This window comes from Poromitra crassiceps, assembly GCF_964638095.1.
Source record: "Poromitra crassiceps genome assembly, chromosome: 29".
Classification (NCBI taxonomy): Eukaryota; Metazoa; Chordata; class Actinopteri; order Beryciformes; family Melamphaidae; genus Poromitra; species Poromitra crassiceps.
The window spans coordinates 17,720,063-17,741,079 of NC_139641.1; the positions used below are offsets into that span (position 1 = coordinate 17,720,063).

The 21,017-nt window shown below is 43.5% G+C and overlaps 1 protein-coding gene across 1 annotated transcript in view; it reads right to left on the minus strand.

Moving 5' to 3' along the window:
* Nucleotides 1–21,017, minus strand: part of LOC310800114 (CUB and sushi domain-containing protein 3-like) — a gene marked incomplete at both ends in the record, with an annotated part of 662,783 nt that overhangs the window by 277,347 nt on the left and 364,419 nt on the right. Inside the window, 5 exons of the mRNA XM_083662685.1 lie at nt 39–230; nt 4,332–4,488; nt 13,754–13,923; nt 15,221–15,409; nt 17,478–17,693. Coding sequence (XP_083518811.1) covers nt 39–230; nt 4,332–4,488; nt 13,754–13,923; nt 15,221–15,409; nt 17,478–17,693 — 924 coding nt within the window. The remainder of the gene's footprint in view (nt 1–38; nt 231–4,331; nt 4,489–13,753; nt 13,924–15,220; nt 15,410–17,477; nt 17,694–21,017) is intronic.

Consider the following 21,017-nt stretch of genomic DNA (forward strand, 5'->3'; position numbering starts at 1 on the left):
AGAGAGACAGCAGTTTTGACAAAGGGAGACAGGATTACCTATGCATGATGGGAGGTGGTTGTCCCACGCCCTCCTCTCTCCAGTCATGCACTTTAGTCTGCCACTGCCGTGCAGCGTGTAGCCTCGGTCACAGCCGTACGTGATGGCACTGCCAGCAAAGTGACCCTGGTCACTGACTTTGAAGCCGAACTGCGGCACGCCCGGAGCATCGCAGTGGGAGAGCTCAAAACCTGGAGGGAGCAGGAGGAGAGGATGGAGGAGGAGTCTGAGTTTACCAATGACTACCAAGTCAACTGGAGAGAGCAGCCATATTGTAAACCAACGCCATATTCCCATTCCTCCGCATTGTAAAAGACATATTGATTGAGCTTTGGGAATTAATTTCCGGTTGAGCACAGATGCGGAATTGGGACTTAAAGTGCCATTATATTACGCGGCAGTAAAAGATTCTTTCTGGACAGAGAGCACCATAGACTTTCCACAATTAAGTGTTCAATTGAGGGTGGACGTTTACCAGGCTTGAGGAATAGCGCAGCCAGCCGCTCATAACAGTTTGGGGCGATACAAAAAAAAGAGGAATAAAATAAAATAAAATAAAATAAAATAAACAAGCCACAAACAAGAGTGTTCCAATAACTCTTATGTTTGATCTTGACCGTGGCCTTTGTCTGCTCTCTTCTCGTCTCAGGTAGTAAATGTAAGTGTGTTGCTATGCTGCAGCGGGGGGCTGATTTATGCCTCCTTCTCCCAGCGAGGCCGGCCCCTCGGCCCCGGCTCCGTGCTCCGTGCCAGATGTTACGTTAGTATTACAAGAGTCAAGCCCGCTATAAATCTCCAACAGTTACGGCTCCACATTTAGAAAATTACCTCAGCACTTTTGCTACAAGAGTCATGAAAACACGGTCAGATTTCATGTTCCGACAAGATTTAAGCCGCCTGTTACCGCCCTGCGCCGTGCCCACCTCGCTGTTCACGCATCAGTCAAACCTCTCCAGCTTCAAAAGGAAGATTCATTCTGGCTGAAAGGAGCACATAAAGACCATGAAGGCTGCTAGTTTATGTCCTGCTATTTACCTTGTGTACAAATCCTTGGAAAATTTGAAGCAGCAATCCAATGATGTGCTACTTAATTATGGGCAATTCTGGAATTCAAAAGGCAGCTTGTAATTAAGGCAACATTTCATCTGAGTGAATTGGTTGCATTCAGAGGCAGACGGCAATTTATTGAGTTGTGTAGATGAGAGTACACACTCTCCTGATTACTGTACACTTTACTACAGTCTATTACTGTAGTATCAAAACCTCTCACGGTGATAACACCGAACTGCGGCGCATTAAAGGAACACTCCGCCAATTTTCAACCAGCTTTATATCATTACAAAATCAGTAGTATATCAGAAAACGGTAAACAGTTTTGCAGACATTCATTTAGTTTGACAGTTATTGAGAGTTGATTTGAGTGAAGTTGTGGACCAGTGATGTCATTCATGCACAAATGAAATCACTGGTCCACATCTTAAATAAAATCAACTGTCAATAACTGTCAAACTAAACAAATACCTGCCAAACTGTTGACAGTTTTCTGATATACTACTGATTTTGTAATGATACAAAGCTGGTTGAGAATCGGCAGAGTGTTCCTTTAACTAAACCATCATAGGCAGGGTTGTTAGGCCCGGTGGCAACTTATCTTGACGGGGCCCGAGCGACTGATGGCAGGATTAAGGTAGGGCCCTATAGTTTCTGTGATAACAGAATCACTGACGAAATCGTGGAATTGAGAATTTTAAAAAGCTATGACATAGGGAAACGTAGGCAAAAAACAACAACAAAAACAAACAAAAATAATCTTAAAAACACAAAAAAAATCCTGATGGATTATCTGTTTCAGAAATTTTACCCAAGACAAGAATCTGATACCTAAAGCCATGAGTAACATGTAAGAAATAAAAGCAATCTGTCTTGATGTTAGGTATGTGGCACATAGAAGTAGCCGAAAACACTTCAAACTATTTAAAAGGGCTTAATTTGATATAGATATGCTGAAGAGTTGCTGTGTTCACTAACAATAAAAAGGATTTAGGGGTGACACCGTCAATGTGGATGATGCATGTAACCTGGTAACTCATCAGTGGGCTGGATACAGCATTCATATAAGGCAAGTACTGTATTGTCATATTGTCGATGTATCTTGCTGGCCAAGTTGAAATATATTGTCATGTCATGGTGTCTTTGGGTCATTTATAAACTAAATTAATTCTGTTCTTTTTCTATCGATTTTTTGTACTGCTATTTTACATTGAAGTCAACGGCGAATGGCTTGTGTTTTCCCCCTAAAAGGGGTTGACGTTTTGCGAAGTAAGATGTGCCGGTCTTGTCTATGGAAGTCTGTCTAAGATTTAGACCGATGGTGGAGAAAATGGATACATACATACTGTACATGGATACAGTTATCAATAATTGTATCCATTGACCTAAAACTAAGTCAAAGTAATGGATCAAAGCTTGGTATGGTATTTGCTGATACTTCAATTTTAGTATCAGTTTCAGTATTGAACTAGAATGATATATGCCTCCGCCAACAAGTGAGTCAGTCGACATCCACGTCAAGGTGTTACTGAGATATAGCATTACCGAGGTTGGAAATGGAGTTTGTGGGGTCACAGTGACCCTGACCTTTGACCACCAAAATGTAATCAGTTCATCCTTGAGTCCAACTGGACGTTTGAGGCAAATTGGAACAAAAAACAGTCCAGGCGTTCCTGAGATCTCGCGTTAACGAGCTTGAAAATGGCGTTTGTGAGGTCACAGCGACCTTTAACCTTTGACCACCAAAATCTACTCAGTTCATCCTTGAGTCCAAGACGACATTTGGGCCAAATTGGAAGAAATTACGTCAAGGCATTCCTGAGATATCAGGTTAAAGAGCTTGGAAATGGGGGTCGTGAGGTCACAGTGACCTTGAGGTTTGACCTTTGACCACCAAAATCTAATCAGTTCATTCTTGAGTCCAAGTGGACGTTTGAGGCAAATTAGAAGAAATTCCATCAAGGCGTTCCCGAGGTATCGTGTTAACGAACTTGGGAATGGCGTTTCATGAGGTCACAGTGACCTTGACGTTTAACCTTTGATCACCAAAATCTAATCAGTTCATCGTTGCTTCCAAGTCCACGTTTGTGCCAAATTGGAAGAAATTCTGTCGAGGCATTCCTGAGATATCGCGGTAACGAACTTGGTAATGGCGTTCGTGAGGTCACAGTGACCTTGAACTTTGACCTTGGACCACCAAAATGTAATCAGTTCATCCTTGAATCCAAGTCGACGTTTGAGGCAAATTTGATTAAATTCCATCAAGGTGTTCCTCCGATATTGCATTAACGAACATCGTATGGTCGTACGGATGTACGGACGGACGTACGTACGTACGGGCGGACGGACAGACAGACAGACAAGCCGAATCCATAATGCCTCCGGCCTGGCTATCGCCGGCAAAGAGCAAAGTAGATTTATTAGTACACAGTACTCACTGTTAGTACTGTAACTGTAAGTTAGATAATACTTTTAAGCTTCCGCACAGGTCAAAACAGCATTTGCCATTATTTTAATACTAGGTTGAATTCTACCTTAGAAAAGTCACTGGAAGACGAACACAGTTCTTAGAGAGCTCAGTCACAGGTGAAAAACAAAAACTCTTGAAATTGGACTGCAGAATGCAGCGTCGCCCAAAACAATTCTCTGCTCTCAGTAATGGATTAGAAACGGTTAGCAACAATACACAGTCAGCAAGCCAATTAGGGGGAGAAACAAAACCCATCTATTACTGGCCCACCCACTTACTGCAAACTCCCAATACCTACACATGGGGGCGCACTCACGCATATGTACAGTCACACGCTATATACATTGGACACGCAAACACATGCAAACACACACGCAGACACTCAACAGACTTCAAGCAATCCAAACAATAATTCACCTACTTTAACAAGGTGCAGTTACACAGCAAGCAGGCAAACATGCTAATTGCAGCAGAGGGAAGGAAATGAGGGAGGAGGGACTTACAGAGAGAGAGAGAGAGGGAGAGAGAGAGAGAGAGAAAGAGAGAGAGAGAGAGAGAGAGAGAGAGAGAGAGAGAGAGAGAGAGAGAGAGAGAGAGAGAGCAATATAGGAAAGAGAGCACATTTCCCTACAGGACTGGAGCAGAAGTGCGCCCTGCTGCGTTTAATAAATACCCTGACAGTGAGAGACACAGCGCAGCAGGGTGAGGGGGTCAGTCTGCCTCTTGGTACTGAAGCGAGGCGTAAAATCCACTCAGATGAAATGTAACTCACTGTGGTAGACGAGCTGGAACCCGGCCGCGGTCGCCTCCTGGTCAGAGAAGAACTCCAGCCACAGCTGGTTGGAGGTGCTGGTGAGGGACAGGCCCTGCATGGACGTGCCCGTGTACGTGCCGAGGAGCGCGGCCGCGCTGTCCCGCCCGTCATACACCTGGTCATCAGAGATGGAGGGGGAACGTACGCCGCGGGGGGTTTCAGAAGAAATCAAATAAAAATATTAATATTAGAGCCCGACCGATACTGGATTTTGGAGGCCGATGCCGATACCGATATTAGGAAGTAAAAAAAATTCCGATATCAATATATCGGCCGATATTCTTATATTATATAATACACCATTATATTACACAATTATTTTGCAATGATCCCTCAAATATCAAACACTTGACAAAGATATGACTTGACATGACTTGAGATATGTAATGTAGGGAGGATATTTTACAGCTTATCAATAAACTTTATTGTCCAAAATGACATCAATGCAATTAAACAGTAAACTGAACTGGGAATTTAATAATTATCAATAACTAGAAATGCAAAAACACAAATAGAACAAATCTAAAATATAATTTGAGTTAAGAAAAAAGATCAAATATACACGACATGCTGTCTATAACTTCAAAAATACAAAAAAAAATACAAAAAAAAAATTACAAAATTATCTGCATATCGGCCGATACCGATATATCGGTTATCGGCCGATAATATCGGTGGACCGATATATCGGTCGAGCTCTAGTTAATATAAGTGGAAAGTTGTAATACAGTTGCATGCAGGACTGTGGTGGTAAAAAAAAAGAGAAAGGAAACAAAGGGAAAAACAGAAAAAACAGTAACCATAAATCAATGTTTGTGGCAGCTCTCTCTCACAGCGTTATAAAACGTGGATAAAATAACTTCAGTCGCCAATGGGACTAGATACAGTACATGAGACTAAAACAAATAAGAGTGTCACAATACACTCAGTTCACGATACGATACACGATATTGGGTTCACAATAACGATACGATACAATATTTTAACAATATTTTTTTGCGATCAATTTGTAGGTTGAGGGGGCATCCTCCACGCTAATTTGAGTAATTTCACCATTTTCAAACTCCGTGTCTGTAACGTCCCTCGTCTGTTCAAACAAAGCAATGAAAAGGAGAGTGAGCATGCAATCAGATGCAGATCAGTGCCACCATGTTCAGCTTCTTTTTCTCACGATATGAGATTTCATCTCAACGATACATATTGTCACGTTTTGATATCGCGATATATTGTGGGACGATATATTGTGACATCCCTAACTGAAACCAAATCATATCCCTATAAATACATATTTTATCAGCATCATCATCATCATCACCTCTAACAGAGGAACCACATTCTCCAGGTTGGGTAGGCCTACCCATAGAACCCATTCTCATCCAGAGATCTTGAGGTGAGAGGTCAAGAGACCACTTTGAAGATGAGCATGCCAGTTTTTCTCTGGCAAATATGTAGCCTGAATTTGGAGCGTTATTTAGCCCCCTTCCTAACAAGCTAGCATAACATAGTTAGTACCAATAGATGCCTTAGTTAGTTTAATTAGTTTAATTAGTTTAATATATTATCAGTAGCTTCACTCTAGCTTAAAGCGAGCCCGATACAGCCTCCAGCTACGAAAGACAGTAATGTCGGCAGAGGACGCCTGCGATAAAAAGTCATGCATAAAGCATTATAAAAAAAGGTGACTAAAACACTGTATTCAAAACGATACCTAAATGGCGTTTATGTGCGCTTAGCCCCTGCTACAAGGTTTACACTCCCATTGATTCCATTTCATCACCTCTGACATGATGTTAGAGGATGAACTACCTACGCTACTAAAATGCTAAAGAATAGCACTATAAAGTAGTACATCAATACTGAAGAAGAAGAAGCGTATATTTATCGCTTTAATAAGCCACAACTAAAGAGCAGCTATGAGTGCTGTATATCCTTTGTTTTATATGGCACCTTTATTGACTGATGCAAAATGAGCAAATTGAGATTGGATTGAGCATAATTCTTCCCATTGATTTGGCACTGTGCAAGACAGATGGCGGGAGGTTTGTGAACTCCAACTGACAAAAGGAATAACTGTTCTTCTTACTTTATTTGTGTCTATTCATTTCATCCAATCTTATTCAACAAGAACGGTTTAAGGACAAAGGGGAAGCAGCATTGCGTGGCTCCTCATGAAGCATGAAGAAATGACAAAAAGCTTCTGTCCTTTGTTCAATGGAACCCTGCAGGAACCCTGCAGTTAAATTTGATACCTTTTAAGTCATTATATAGTCATATATTATTATTATTATTCTTTGGAAACGATACGATTTTTGCTGACATCTGCCACAATACGATATTGATTCAATTCAAGGGTCTGCCATCAATATGAGATATCATCATAATGCTCATTTAACACAGTCAGCACAATAGCTATAACATTTAATACCTCTCAAATGGTGATTAATTAATACTTTTGAAGGGCCTTAATTTCCCTCAATTTGATTGATCAACTTTTAATGCTTTTTATGTTATAAATAACATAAAAATCACCAAGAATATATACAGGTGTACAGAGGCTCTACAGTTGTTTCTCATTTGGTTTTCCCACTTGACTCTGGTACTGCTGCAGCGGTAAAAGTGGGAGCTTTTGATATTTAAACGTTTTCTTTGTTCTTTACAAAAGCCAACCTCACTGCCGCCACGGCACTGCAGCAGTACTGCAGCAAAGTGGTCAAACAAAATGAGAAACAAATGGAGCACCGCGGTAGTTCAGGCAGGCCCTGAATGTCAAGCCCAGCTTAAACCCAGCCCACAGCTGATAGGAGCTGATCTCAAACCCAGCCCACATCAGCTGACTGCTTAGCTGATGCCTTCAATTGGCTCAACTCAAACAGGGCACCCTCTTTACTTCTGCTCCAGTCTGCTGCCTAACATAACTGCTTCATCTGCAAGCTGTTTGCAACCCACCTCCTCCCCAGCTCCTCCTTTCATGCTGTGTCTGACTTAAAGCCCCAATAAGCATTTTTTTCACCTTAAAGTCGAACTGAACCTGTTCGTCACGTGCATAATGAGTCCGTTTCAGACTGAAAACATAGTTTGTCTAAGATGACAGGTTGAGAGGCGGGTCATAGTATCATGTCAATGATTTTATTTGACAATTCTGGGGACTGGATTGGGCTTTGGCCAATCCTGGCGTGTTCCGCCTCCAAATCGAGTGGGATTCAGTGTGTTGTGGCGCTCCCCTCGGGAAGAGCCTTTTGACGGGAGGAGTGGAGCTCAGCGAGCCGCAGGCAGCCAGCTGCCTTCGTGTTGCCGAGCGGAGAGTGCAGCACGTTGGCCTGGAATCTCCGAAGTGCGACCCCTGACAACCAAGCTCTCGGATGCGCGCCATTATCGCTGCTGTAACGATACGATATCCCTGGAATGCACGTTTTAACGAGCCAGTTACATTTCTTTGCATTCTTAGAGATTATAGTTTTTGTTTTTTATCCATGTTTCTAACAATTGGCCGTTAGTAGTTAGTTTATGGGATAGGAATTCTGCCAGATGACAGGCACTAGGCGCCATTTTCGACTTCATTTGGAAGAGAAAATGATCCAGAAATGAAGATTTGATTGACAGCTCCATGTCGTGATATGATTGGTTGAAATGGGGTAGAAATTTGATAGTACTGGGTGACGTCAGCAAACTGTAAATTACTGTTATCAATGAAATCTTGAAAAACGAACTTTTGACGTGAAAAAGTGTGAAAAACTAAAGAAATTAGATTGTTGTGATTTGTTTTGCATACATTATTAAATAGGTGCACTGCATACCCAGGTATTTGAACTAAAAGAAAAGAAAAGCCATTCTTGGGTTCAGCTCGACTTTAATATAACAGCCTTTTAGTCATTGGAGATGGTACATTGACTTGTAACAGGGAGAATGTCGCCTCTATTGGTCACACAGCGCCCTCCAAAGGCCTCTCCTGGGAGGCAGCCTGGAGGCACATACTGCACATGCGCTGTACAGCTGAAGCGCTGTGTTCAGTAAAACAAGGAAGTAACTCGGTGCGGATTTGCTACGAAAATTACGTTTCACGTAACTATGGATTATTATCTCATCACGTGGTGAGTACCCGATGTCACAACATGTACATACATGTAGAGAGCTTTCTCGCACTGTTTTGTTGACTTTGAATGGCGATACCGATACCGATGCTATTGCACCCAGAGGGCGCTGTTTCTCCAAAGCAAAACTTGGTTAAATTGCTGAATAGGGCTTTTGTTGTCATTGTTGCTGCTCTGTTCTGTACCTGGGGGTCTTTTGTTGCTCTCCTTGCCTTAAGGCTATTCCATGTTGCTCATAAAGGGCACAAGGAGCTCCCAGAATCTGCTGCTGCCGCTCTCCAGAACAGAGCCATACCGCCAAATATAACTCATGCTAATAAAAGCTTTAAAGTCCCTGGAAACCAGAAATAATGTTTTATTATTTAGCATTTTGAGTTCATCACATCACAGGAACCTATGTTAATAAGCCACCAGCCAATTTTGAACGATGGTGAACGTCGCAAAGTATATAAATTTAGGTTTGACAGTCATGACAAAAGTCATGAGAATCAATTAGATTTTAGACTGTCTTTTCTCTGTGTCCCGTGTGTGTGCGTGCAGGACTGCAGGTCTCCTCCTCCGAGAGAGAGAGAGAGAGAGAGCGAGCGAGAAAGAGAGATGGAGTGTGTGTGTGTGTGTGCGTGTGTGTGTGTGCGTGTGTGTGTAGGCTCTTTCATACAGAGATCGCGCAAAAGTTGCCGTTTAGGAGTCCCGTAAAGCCAGCCGCCTCGCCTCAGAAATTGCTTTCACACGAGCCAAGCAGCACGGCCACATTACCGTGCTGCTCTGTACTTTCAGGTGAAATCCCCTGCTCCCGCATTGAAAGGCGAGCGGAGGGATTTCCTGCTCCTCCTAGCCCAAATGAATATTTTCATAGGTTAGTGTAGCCTAGGCTACTGTATGATGAACGAATTCATTCAACAAGACTTCCCTCCTTCTCCTAGTCCGCTGAGCAGGGAGGATAGGTGCACTCGCATGGTGGGCGGGCAGATCGATATGGTGTCCTACTAAAATTGGAACGATACACGACCGCCCGCATATCAAACAGCTGCAGTCTGCATAACGTTCGTCGGGGGAATAGTATAGGCTATAAATGCACATGACTACTTAACGTTAACTAATGTCAACATCGTTTGAGCATAAAGCCTAACCGCACGGAGCATTCCTCCTGGCGTCCCTGCAGTCATGATAGGCTACTTTTTTTACTTTCATTCCTGCACTTTCTTGATCACATGAGGTGATTTCCCCTGTCATTTTTTTATGAATGAGCAGACCATTCCACCTTTTCCGGCTCGCTGCGACGACCTTTCAAGTGGAGGCGGGTTGCCAGGTAACCCAGCGCTGTTACTACCTCCCGTCGCGGGACAAAAGGCGTAAAACAATTGTCCACCAAAGCGCGTTCACGACTTTCACATCGGAGGCGCTAATCCTATTTTCCGTGCATTTTTCGGCTTTCAAGGCCGGTGTGAAAGAGCCTTGTGTGACAGTGAGAGAGAGAGAGAGAGCAGGCAGCATAGCGCTCGGCACACAGCACACAGAGCGGGAGGGAGACAGACAGACACTGAGCGAGCGCTGTGGGGGCAAGAAGGTTTTATAAGAACGGACAAAAAATCTTATGACGTGATAAGATCATTCATTTTAGCACCGCGCGCACCGCTCTCTTCAATGAGGAAGTGGAAATCCAGACCTTGTAGAAAAGTGGCGATTTTGGGGGTTTGGGTTGAAACTAATGTCTCCTACTTTCTGAGGCACACAATTACTGACATAAGACCCTACATTTAATAGTTAGAAGGTTTTTTGGTTTCCAGGGACTTTAAGGCCTTGGCCACACTGATCCGTCAGAAAATGGACAGAACGGATAGACGGATAGATTTATGTCCGTTGCATGTACAAGTAACCTACTTGTACAGCAGGTGGCGGTAAGCACCTTGAAGGTGTCAGCGACCCGCCTATAAACCGAGAGAAGAAGAAAGCTGGCGTCAGCTAGCTGTTAGCTCTGTGCGCTACGTTACTTATGTGGCAATAAAATGCCACTGAATGACCAGATTAGATGGTGAAATCAGACGGTGACACTGACTATCACGTTGTACAACAGCGGGATGTTGTACACAGCATTAATTATAGCCTCCTTCACCGCCTCGGCCGCCATCTTCTTTGAAAAGTTGAAACAAATCTCGGAACGCCTCCTCTCGAGACCTCGACTCTGATTGGCTAAACGGACAGTGACCATCCGACCATCCGATACGTCCATCCAGAAAAAGTTCATCCCTCTTCAACTTTCTGTCCATCAAAACGTATGCAAATCTTCTGGATACGTACGCTTCTGAGTGCTCCACGGACAGTCGGACAGCTGTCATTGAAAATGAATGGAAGTGAACAGAGAAATGAACGCACACGGACAGACACCACGGATCAGTGTGGCCAAGGCCTAAATTTATATAAGTGGTCTTGTGTTTTTGACTAAAGTGGTCCTGACTGAACTAATATTTTACACAACAAGATGTACAACATAGAGACATGCTATGGAGATAACATGATTTTACATGGCTCAAATATGGATGACTGCTTTAAATGTTTTTAGTACGTGTAATTTACATTTCCATTCTAGGAAACTAGACTGTCTGTTTGAAGTCAACATCATTATCTCCTGGATTAAACAGTAATTATTAACCAACTACTGAATGTTGTTGATTCAGTAGTTTTTCATCTTTAATTGGTTGTACTACCTCAGTGGTTCCCAACCTTTTTACACCAAGTACCACCTGAGAAAGTAGTTGGCTCTCCAAGTACCACCATATGACCGACGTTAAAATACAGTCTATTCAGCCAGGCCCGTAGCCAGGGTTTGAGAAATACCGAGGTCATTTTAGCGCGGCGTGGGGGGACCAGGGGGGGCTGTGCACCCCCGGATAGAAAATTTTGTCCATTTTAAAGTAAAATGCTTCAATCTGGTGCACTTTGAGAGCAAAATGAAGAGGCTAGATCTATAAAGAACTACATACATCATGTTAGATTAATATCCTCTTTACTGTGCTGTTGCTTTAAAATGATACAAAAAATAAATGTCTCCCCATATGATATAATTTATATTCTGCATACAGGTCACATGGCAGAATACTGCTCAATTAAATACAATGGCCCATCTACACAAACATCACTTACAGGGGAGTTACTTACCCATTCACTTAAATAAAACTGTCCCCAAAGTCTAGCCCCAATCTAGCCTCAATGCAAAATCTGAATGTTGTGAGTTATCTCTCTTCTATAGCACACAGAGAGGAAGCAAATTGTTGTATTTCTGATCAACTGTCGCATTAAAACATCAATGACAGATTAATAGATCTGGGGACCAGTGCTATTTTTCAAAAAAAAAAAAAAAAAAAAAAAAAAAAAATTTGGTGTGGAAAATACCGAGGTCATAACCTCGGTGTCCTCAATGGTAGCTACGGGCCTGTATTCAGCTATGCACAGTTCACGCAGGAGGCAAATTTATTCCAACCTGCAGCCTATGTGCAACCTGCAGCAGCTGCACTTGTGCTGGGTTGACTGCTGTCTTCACCTCCTTGTGCTTCATCGTTGCTGCTCTCCTCTACTACAGCTCTTTTACGATTCCCTCCCGTTTTGATCCACTTCATAATTTAAACATTGGGATTCCAGGGATCAAGTACCACCAGCAGGGGGGGCGCAAGTACCACCTACCTTGAGAAACACTGCCAATAATATTAATAATTATTATTATTATTTCACTTTCACATGTGAAAACTACTACTAATGACCACCATGGATTTTGCACAAAAACTTAATTTTTTTTTTTTTTTTTTTTTTTTTGAATTTTCACAGAGCCTTCCAAGTACCACCAGCAGGGGTCGCAAGTACCACCTACGGTACGCGTACCATAGGTTGGGAACCACTGTACTACCTTTTTCCTCACTTCTAAACCACATGTTTCAGCCGATCAATGGTTGCATTTCGTCAGTCAGTCACGGACATTTGTGTATGCAGAGCTGGCGCCCCTAATCACGGACCAGCTAATCACGGACCAGCTAATCACGGACCAGCTAAACACGGACCAGCTAATCACGGACCAGCTAAAGACAGAACACACAAGTTGTCACATGAATCCTTTATTTTTTCTTTCAGATTTTTCCCCATTTTCTCTCCAATTATACTTGGCCAATTTATCCCCATGCTGCCCTATTGGCTGCCCCGGTCGCTGCTCCACCCTCTGCCGATGTGGAGAGAGCCGAGACTAGCACCATGCTGCCTCCGACACGTGCAGTTGACAGCCGCTTCTTTTCACCTGACAGGGGGAGCTTCACCGGTAGGACGTTGCACGTGGGAGGATCACGCTACTCCTAGACCAGGCGCCCCGACCAACCAGAGGAGGTGGCGACGCTAGTGCAGCGACCAGGACACATTACGCCCAATCCGGCTTCCCACCCTCAGACACAGCCAATCGTGCCTGTATGGACGCCCGACCAAGCCGGAGATAACACGTGGATACGAACCTGCGACCCTCGTGTTTGGTAAGCAGGGAATCTACCGCTACACCACCCAGACGCCATAACATGGATAACATAACAAGTTACCCATTGTTGAAGCTCCAAATATGAAGCATGACTCTCCTAGGCTACATGTAACGTTCCTGAATGACATGAAATGAGGTCAAATCATGAGAAATTAAATACACGGCGCCTTCCTTTGAAAACTGCTCTTCAAATAGACTTAGCTTTCCAAGCATGTCTTCTCCCCATTTGAGATGTTCACAAAATGACCAAGTGCAACCGAGTCAAGGGCTTTGCCCTGAGATTAATGCTGATATGACTCCATTAGAAACAGGAGCATTAGTATGCTCCGTTAATTGGGAGGATTAGACCTAACAAGACATCTGCATTTAAAGAAGATTAGATTCCAGCTGTGAAGCCGCGACTGGGGAGTCATTTGTTTCACATCTGTGCTGCTCAGCACAACTGTTGAAATGCTCTTGATGATCGCTGACGTCCCAAAGCTGCTTCTGTTTGACCTTTGCTCTGACATCCTTGGCAAAACATCTGTATTCTGTCTGGTGCTTTACGTGTGTCCTTGTAGTATTTCAAAGAACCCCCCCACCTCCCACTCCCTTTTTTCTGTTTTCTCATGTTTATGTAATGAGAGGCACCAGAGCGCCTCATTTCTTTCCTCTTTAATTCTTAAAAAAGAGAAAAAAGCAGCCCAAATCTAATTCCACGCCGTTCTCAGCACAAGCTCTCTGTTTATTTGGTGCTAATCTATTTCCTGTCAATACAGAGGGGAGAGGAGCATCGTGCGTTTTACCTTGAGGACGTCACCGTGCGCCAGGTGGAAGGTGCTGGCGGTGATGTTGATGCCTTTGCCCGTCTGCACCTGGATGCTGTACACGCACTCGTGGCTGTCGTCGTAGTTGGTCGGGTAGTTGGGTGACAGAAGGGCCCCCTGGTGGTTGGAGACGGTGGAGCCGCACTCCGCTGCCAGAAGAGAGACACAGAAATGAGACAGAATCAGCTACACGACACCACGGCCAGGAATACCAAGAGCTGCGCCAATTAAGTTTGGAAAAACTGGAACTGAAATGAATATAATTTACAGGGTGCGTTAGCATGTTACTGAAGCGATAAAGATAATTGTAATGCCTTAGTTGGATAATCCTAATGACCAATTCGTCCAAGTGGTCCGTCACCTTCATTGTTTTAGTATCACGATAATAGTTATTAAAACTGGCACGGACATTGTGGAATGTTGAGCGCAGTATAAAATCATTACAGGCTTCATTTTGTAGATTTACCCCACTGGCTTTCTTTGCACCATGCCAGCACCAAACGGCAGAGGATTACTTTCCAAAATGAACTGTTCTGAGTCAACAAGCCAAAAGCAAATGATGCACTTAATAGTCCAGGAGAGAGATGGAGATAATAATATGTATTGCGCGCTTCCTTGCATGTTTTATGTGGACCACACACAACACAACACCACTGCCATGGATCTGTTCTCTCTCCAAACATGGGCCTGCATTTCTACAACTCATTAACTATGCAAGTGAGTCGCTACCATTTAGAAGCACTGCATCAATATATAATACATCTGTTTCCAAGCCCTATTTTCTTGTAATATTCATTCATTGAAACAGGAAGATACAGAGGGGTAGCTGAGGAGGATAGAATATGTAAATACTGTGAGTTGAATGAGGTGGAGAATGAAATTCATTTCATTTTATATTGTCCTTTGTATTATGACTTGAGAGAAACAATGTTTAAAAGAGTCCATACTCCTGAGCTAAATATGATAGAACGGAGTTCTACTCGAATTTCTTTTTGATAATATTTTTTGCATTCTCTGAATTTCTTTCTAAAGCATGGGACAGGAGGAGAAGGTTGACGTATAACTGATAAATTAAAGGAACACTCTGTCCATTTTCAACCAGCTTTGTATCATTAGAACATCAGTAGTATATCAGAAAACTGTAAACGGTTTTGAAGTCTGTCATTTAATTTGACAGTTATTAAGTGTTAAAATGTGGACCAGTGACATCACTGGTCCACACTAACTCAAATTAATAACTCATTAACTCAAATCAACTCTCAATAACTGTCAAACTAGATGAATGATGAATAGTTTGACAGTTATTGAGAGTTGATTTGAGTTAATGAGTTATTCATTTGAGTTACTGTGGACCAGTGATGTCACTGGTCACTATTATATAATATATTATATATTATATATAGACAAAGAGGAGAGAAATCAGAATGAAAGCGGCTGACCACGTACCCACACACCTTGGCAGAGGGGCGCTCCACATGCGGCGGCCACCTCCCAAGCAGACGATCTCCCTGGCCCCCTGCAGGCGGTAGCCGGTGTTGCAGGAGAACGGCAGTGAGTCGCCTATTCCGAATTTGGCGCCCGTGTGCCATCCGAACTGTGGCGTCCCGGGGTCCTCGCAAGGTTCAAGATCATACTCTGGAAATAAACGAGAGCAAAAATATGATTCTGAGCAGAATTGGATCTAGTCATATCTAAGACAAATGTGTTCTGACCAAGGACAATATATAATGCACCATTATCATATTTATGTTGCGATAGTCCCTGGAAACCAGAAATTATTTTTTATTATTTAGCATTTTGAGTTCATCACATCACAGGAACCTATGTTAATAAGCCACCAGCCAAATTTGAACGATGATGAACGTCGCAAAGTATATAAATTTAGGTTTGACAGTCATGGCAAAAGTCATGAGAATCAATTAGATTTTAGATGGTCATTTCTCCCACGGACTGTGTGGGCGTGTCCTGTGTGTGTGCGTGCAGCCAGGACTGCAGGTCTCCTCCGAGAGAGAGAGAGAGCGAGCGAGCGAGAGAGGGAGGGAAACGGAGAGAGAGAGGAGAGAGAGAAGGAGAGATGGTGTGTGTGTGTGTGTGTTTGCTCGGCGCATAGTGAGAGGAAGATCGACTGTCGCTGCGAGTGAACAGCGCTACTGTGTGTGTGTGTCTGTGTGTGTGTGTGTGTGTCTGTGTGTGCGCGTGCGTGCGTGTGTGTGTGTGATTCGATTAAATCTTATGACGTGATAAGATCATTCATTTTAGCACTGCGCGCACTGCTCTCTTCAATGAGGAAGTGGAAATCCAGACCTTGTTGAAAAGTGGCGATTTTTGGGGTTAGGGTTGAAACTAATGTCCCCTACTTTCTGAGGCACACAATTACTCACATACGACCCTAAATTGAATAGTTAGAAGGTTTTTGTGGATTTTGGTTTCCAGGGACTTTAACTTCCCTACCTCCTTCCATGGGAGGTCAGAGGTCAGGGTCAGCTACAGCACAGAATAGCGGAGCTGGTAGGTACGGATTAATCGTCTTGCTCAAGGACACGTCAGCAGGGCGGTTACTTCAACTCAGAATGATGGATGAAGGACAGGCTCTCTACAAACTAGTCCATCCTGCCCCGACATTTTGTTACACATTTTGGTAGCTTTGACATTTGGGATATAGAAGATTTTCGATAATATTGAATATCGCAATATTTGCAGAATATGGCGATATGACCATGTTTTATTTAATTTTGATTGATTGATTGAATTTTCGAAAAAACTGTGGGACAGTTTTCCAGAGTCTGTCCTGCTGCCGACCCTCATGTCACTGCTTACTGTACATTATTGGTACTGTTAAAGCAAAAGGAAGTGATCAGCATATCAACCTCAGTCCCTGATTTATTCATACTATTAAATAACATACACTAGTACCTACACAGTCTCACACACACACACACACACACACACACACAAATCGGATAATTTCATGAATATTCATGGCTACACAAGTTATGCTTCACTTCAGCGAACAGCAGGCCAACATTTATCCAGCCTGCTCGTGAACAGACCCCTCTTCTCTCACTCTTGCTACCTGACATGTTTCTCTCTCTCCGCCCTCTCTCTCCATTTCCCACCTGCTCACTCACCATCACCATCTGTCTCATCTCCCTGTACCTCCTCTCCCTCTGCCTCAGTCCCATCCCCACCTCCCTCTCTCTGTTCCTCTGCTCCTCGCTGCCTGCCTGTATGGGAGGGCTCATTCTTCTTGTAGCTCCACCACCACCACCCTCTCCCCTCCCCACACACACCTCTATCTCCCTCCCTCTCCACGTCCGTTGGATCTTCACCCACATGGCAGCTTTTGATCAGGCAGACAGCAGACAACCTCTCTACCTCAGTGACCTGGCTGTCTCTTAATGATCCTCCTCTGATCGGCACAGCCCGAGGCACGGTCTGCCTTAAGCCTGCTCCTGTTCTGAACGACAAATCACTCCTAGCATGTTCCTTTACTCACGCTTTAGAGAGGCTTAGCACTTTTGATCTCACCATCGAACGTGCCCGGCTCTCCTGATGTCTTTCACCTTTTCTTTCCGTGCCTTCGGTGATCCTTTACTCCTCCCCTTGCTGCCCCCGCCGCCCCCAGCACCTACCTCCCATCCCTCCCCTACATATCCTCCCTCCCTCCCTGCGTCTCACGTGGGCCTCTGCCGTCTCTCCCTACCCGAGAAGGAGATGTTGAATCCTTGCAGCGATATGGAGAAGTCAGAGATGAAGCGCAGCTGGGCCTTGAAGTTCCCATAGAGGCCAGCGTTAACGGGCGCGGGCCGCTCGGAGCCTGTGAGCCGGGCCAGTGGCTGGGCGAAGCTGCCGTTCTCCGTGATCAGAAGGTAGTCGTGGTGGTCCTCCAAGTGGAAGGAGTGGAATGTGAACTGGACACCTTGGAGAGGGGAAAATAGCCCCAGGGTTAGAAGGCGCTAAACATCTGCTGAATTCAAAACATGGATTCACTGAATAAATTGATTAAAAAAAAAATATATATATATATATATATATATATATATATATATATATATATATATATATATATATATATATATATATATGGCACAATATGAAATGTAATGTGGTTATTAGTGAATTTAAGTTTTAAGACTTAATGAATCAAATTCAGTGTAAGTGAAGTGATCCAGAAGAGATGCTATCTAAATGCAAAAATGCATCCAAGGATAAGAAGGCATGACACTCAATATCCAAAAATAGCTCAGTATTTATCAGTGAAAACCCGTAAGGGTTCGGTCGAGGCAACCTTGATCAGATAATGAACAATATAAAAGGACAACATGATGTACAATCCAACGGGAATTAAAATCCCCACAGGTGATTATGCTAAATGTAATTACAAGCAGACCAATATCTGTACAGGAAACAGTGCAAGGGCAGGAAAGGAGGCAGAGCAAAATCTAATGCGTTAAAAGAGTGGGCCTAAAAAAGGGAGGAGACTGATGAAAACAAATGCATCATCATACAACAGTTATAACATACACATGCTAGTGGGCTTTTACTAATTGCCATTTTCATTTTCAATTTTCAAGTTGTATGTAAATGAGGAGTCAATCAGTGCAAGCAGGGTCAGTGAGACTTCTCCCGTGTCCAAATCTGCCCTCTCGGTTCAACTTGTAACCCTGAAAACACCCCCATCAAACTAACTCAACGTTGCTTCTTGTTAACAAACTATTTTCTGCCATGATGGCCAGTTGGCCGTGCTTCAGCATGATAAGTGCAGCCATTTTCATTCCATCTGTTGAATCTGCATTGTTATAAGATTAGTTATAAGCAGTGGTGGCCCAACGGTTAGAGAAGCGAGCTTGTGACCAGAAGGTCGTCGGTTCAATCCCCAGGACTGGCAGGATAAATCTGGGTGGGGAAAGTGAAAAGGCAGCGCTTGCCCCTCCCTCATTACCACCACTGAGGTGCCCTTGAGCAAGGCCCTCAACCCCAACAGCTCCAGTGGAGCTGATCAGTGGCCAGCAGATCAGACTGTGGTTGTACTGGTCAGCTTCCAGGTATGAATGTGTGTGTGAATGTGAACAGGGCACTCCTGAAAAAGAGAGCATTGCTCTCAGTGAGACTCCCCCTGTATAAATAAAGGTTAAAAGAAAAAATAAATAAATATATATATATAATTTCCTGCAACACTTTGGGCTCTCTTTTTTTTTTTTTTTTTTCCCCCTCCCCGATTTTTTTATCCCATTTTATCCCCCGTTTAGTGCTCATTTTGATTGCTCAATCCTGGTTGCTACTCCATCCTCTGCCGATCTGGGGAGAGCCGAGACTGATTCAATGCTTCCTCCGAGACATGGGCAGTCAGTCAGCCGCTTCTTTTCACCTGCCAGAGGAAGCTTCACCGGTAGAACATAGCACGTGGGAGGTTCACGCTATTCCATCCAGTTCCCCTCCCTCTGAACAGGCGCCCCTTAACGATCAGAGGAGGAACCACATTAGCAACCAGGATTTTTGTGAAGGGGGTTCCTATATGAAGGAGACCCCCGGGAGGCACGGGGAGAACATGCAAACTCCACACAGAAAGGCCATTTTGCCGACCCCACCCGGGCGGTGGGCACTCGAGGACATGCGGTGTGTGGACGGGCACGCATTCCTTCAGCGCTCACCTCGTCCCCAGGTGGGAATCGAACCCACGACCTTCGAGCTGTGAGGCGATAGTGCTAACCACTGCACCACCGTACCTCCGCTTTGGGCTCTCTTAATAAGGAGAATGCCAAATGGAAAATAAATAACAAAAATATATCCACAAGTGGCGATAACGGGTCCGAACACAATTTGAAAAGACAGAGAAAACAGAAGGTAGGAAGACACACAAACACGGACAGGTTGTGAAGATCGGACACACACTCGTTACAGCTTAGCAGCAGCGTTTGTGTTTGACTGCGACTATTGTAAAGTGAATCACTTCATACAACCACATTATGAACGAGCAGACGTTCTATCAGAACACAAACCCTTTGTACTTGACAACTAAAGACTTCAGAAAGAACAAGCTTGGATTTGAAGTCTTGCATTAAACTAACTATCCACATGAGAGGCAGGCAGACGCTTTACCTAATGAGCTAAATGCCTGTTAGAGGTCTACAGAGGAGAAAATAACTTAAGGGAGAAGTATTGTGATATTGCCTATGATTGACAGACAGTGCTAAACTGCTAATCACTTTATAAAACATTGGAGAACTCTCCCCAAACAATACTAAACTAGAAGTGCACTCTGAGCAGAGATGCTCACAAGCCATTTTTTGCAAGTCCAAGTCAAGTCTCAAGTCTCTTATGGATGAGCGTTCTATTATCTGCTGCATGCCATCCAGTCTGCTTAGAACACTGCATAGCTCAAACCAAGGGATTCAAAGCATGTGTGTGTGTGTGTGTGTGTGGTACTGTATTATCCTCACTCCTTATCTATTAGCATACAGTGTGCAGTTGATTGGATGACATCAGTAGAGATTTCCTTAATGTTAATGCACCAAAAAAATACAAATAAAAAATAAAGATTGTTCACAAGTCCCAAACCTCAAGTCCAAGTCAAGTCTCAAGTCTTTGAAGGACGAGTCTCAAGTCAAGTCTCAAGTCACTGTGTGGGTGACTTAAGTGCGACTCAAGTCCAAGTCCCAAGTCCAAGTCCCCATCTCTGACTCTGAGAGTGCAGACCTCTAGCAAGGCCAATACTCCAGTCTGCTATGATATGCACATTTTGCGAGTCGGATCAGAACCCTAACGCAGACCTAGGGCTGGGCGATATGGCCTCTAAAGAATATCGCGATGTTTTTTGGCTATATCGCGATACACGATATATATCTCGATATTTTTGAAATCTCTCATAAATGCTCAATTTAACCCTTCAGGGTTCATACACATTTTGACCAATGGATTTCCATGACTTTTCCATAAGTTCTTAACCTGTATTTTATGCACACCTGGGGTAAAAAAGAAGAAGAAAGGGCAGATAGTGAGCAAAGATGGATGATTTAATATTCCATAGATCTGACATAAGCAAATCTGACATCACTGTGAACACAAACAACACTTCTGATATAATATGATTGTTTTAGTAAAGTGTATCACTCAATAGTCAATACAAAAAATAATGGCTTTTATAGAACCGAAAGCCTAGCTGCTTAGTCTGCAGATAAAACATAAAAAAATAAATTTAGACTCTTATTGGCATGACGGCAACATAAGCTGTGAATTTTGCATG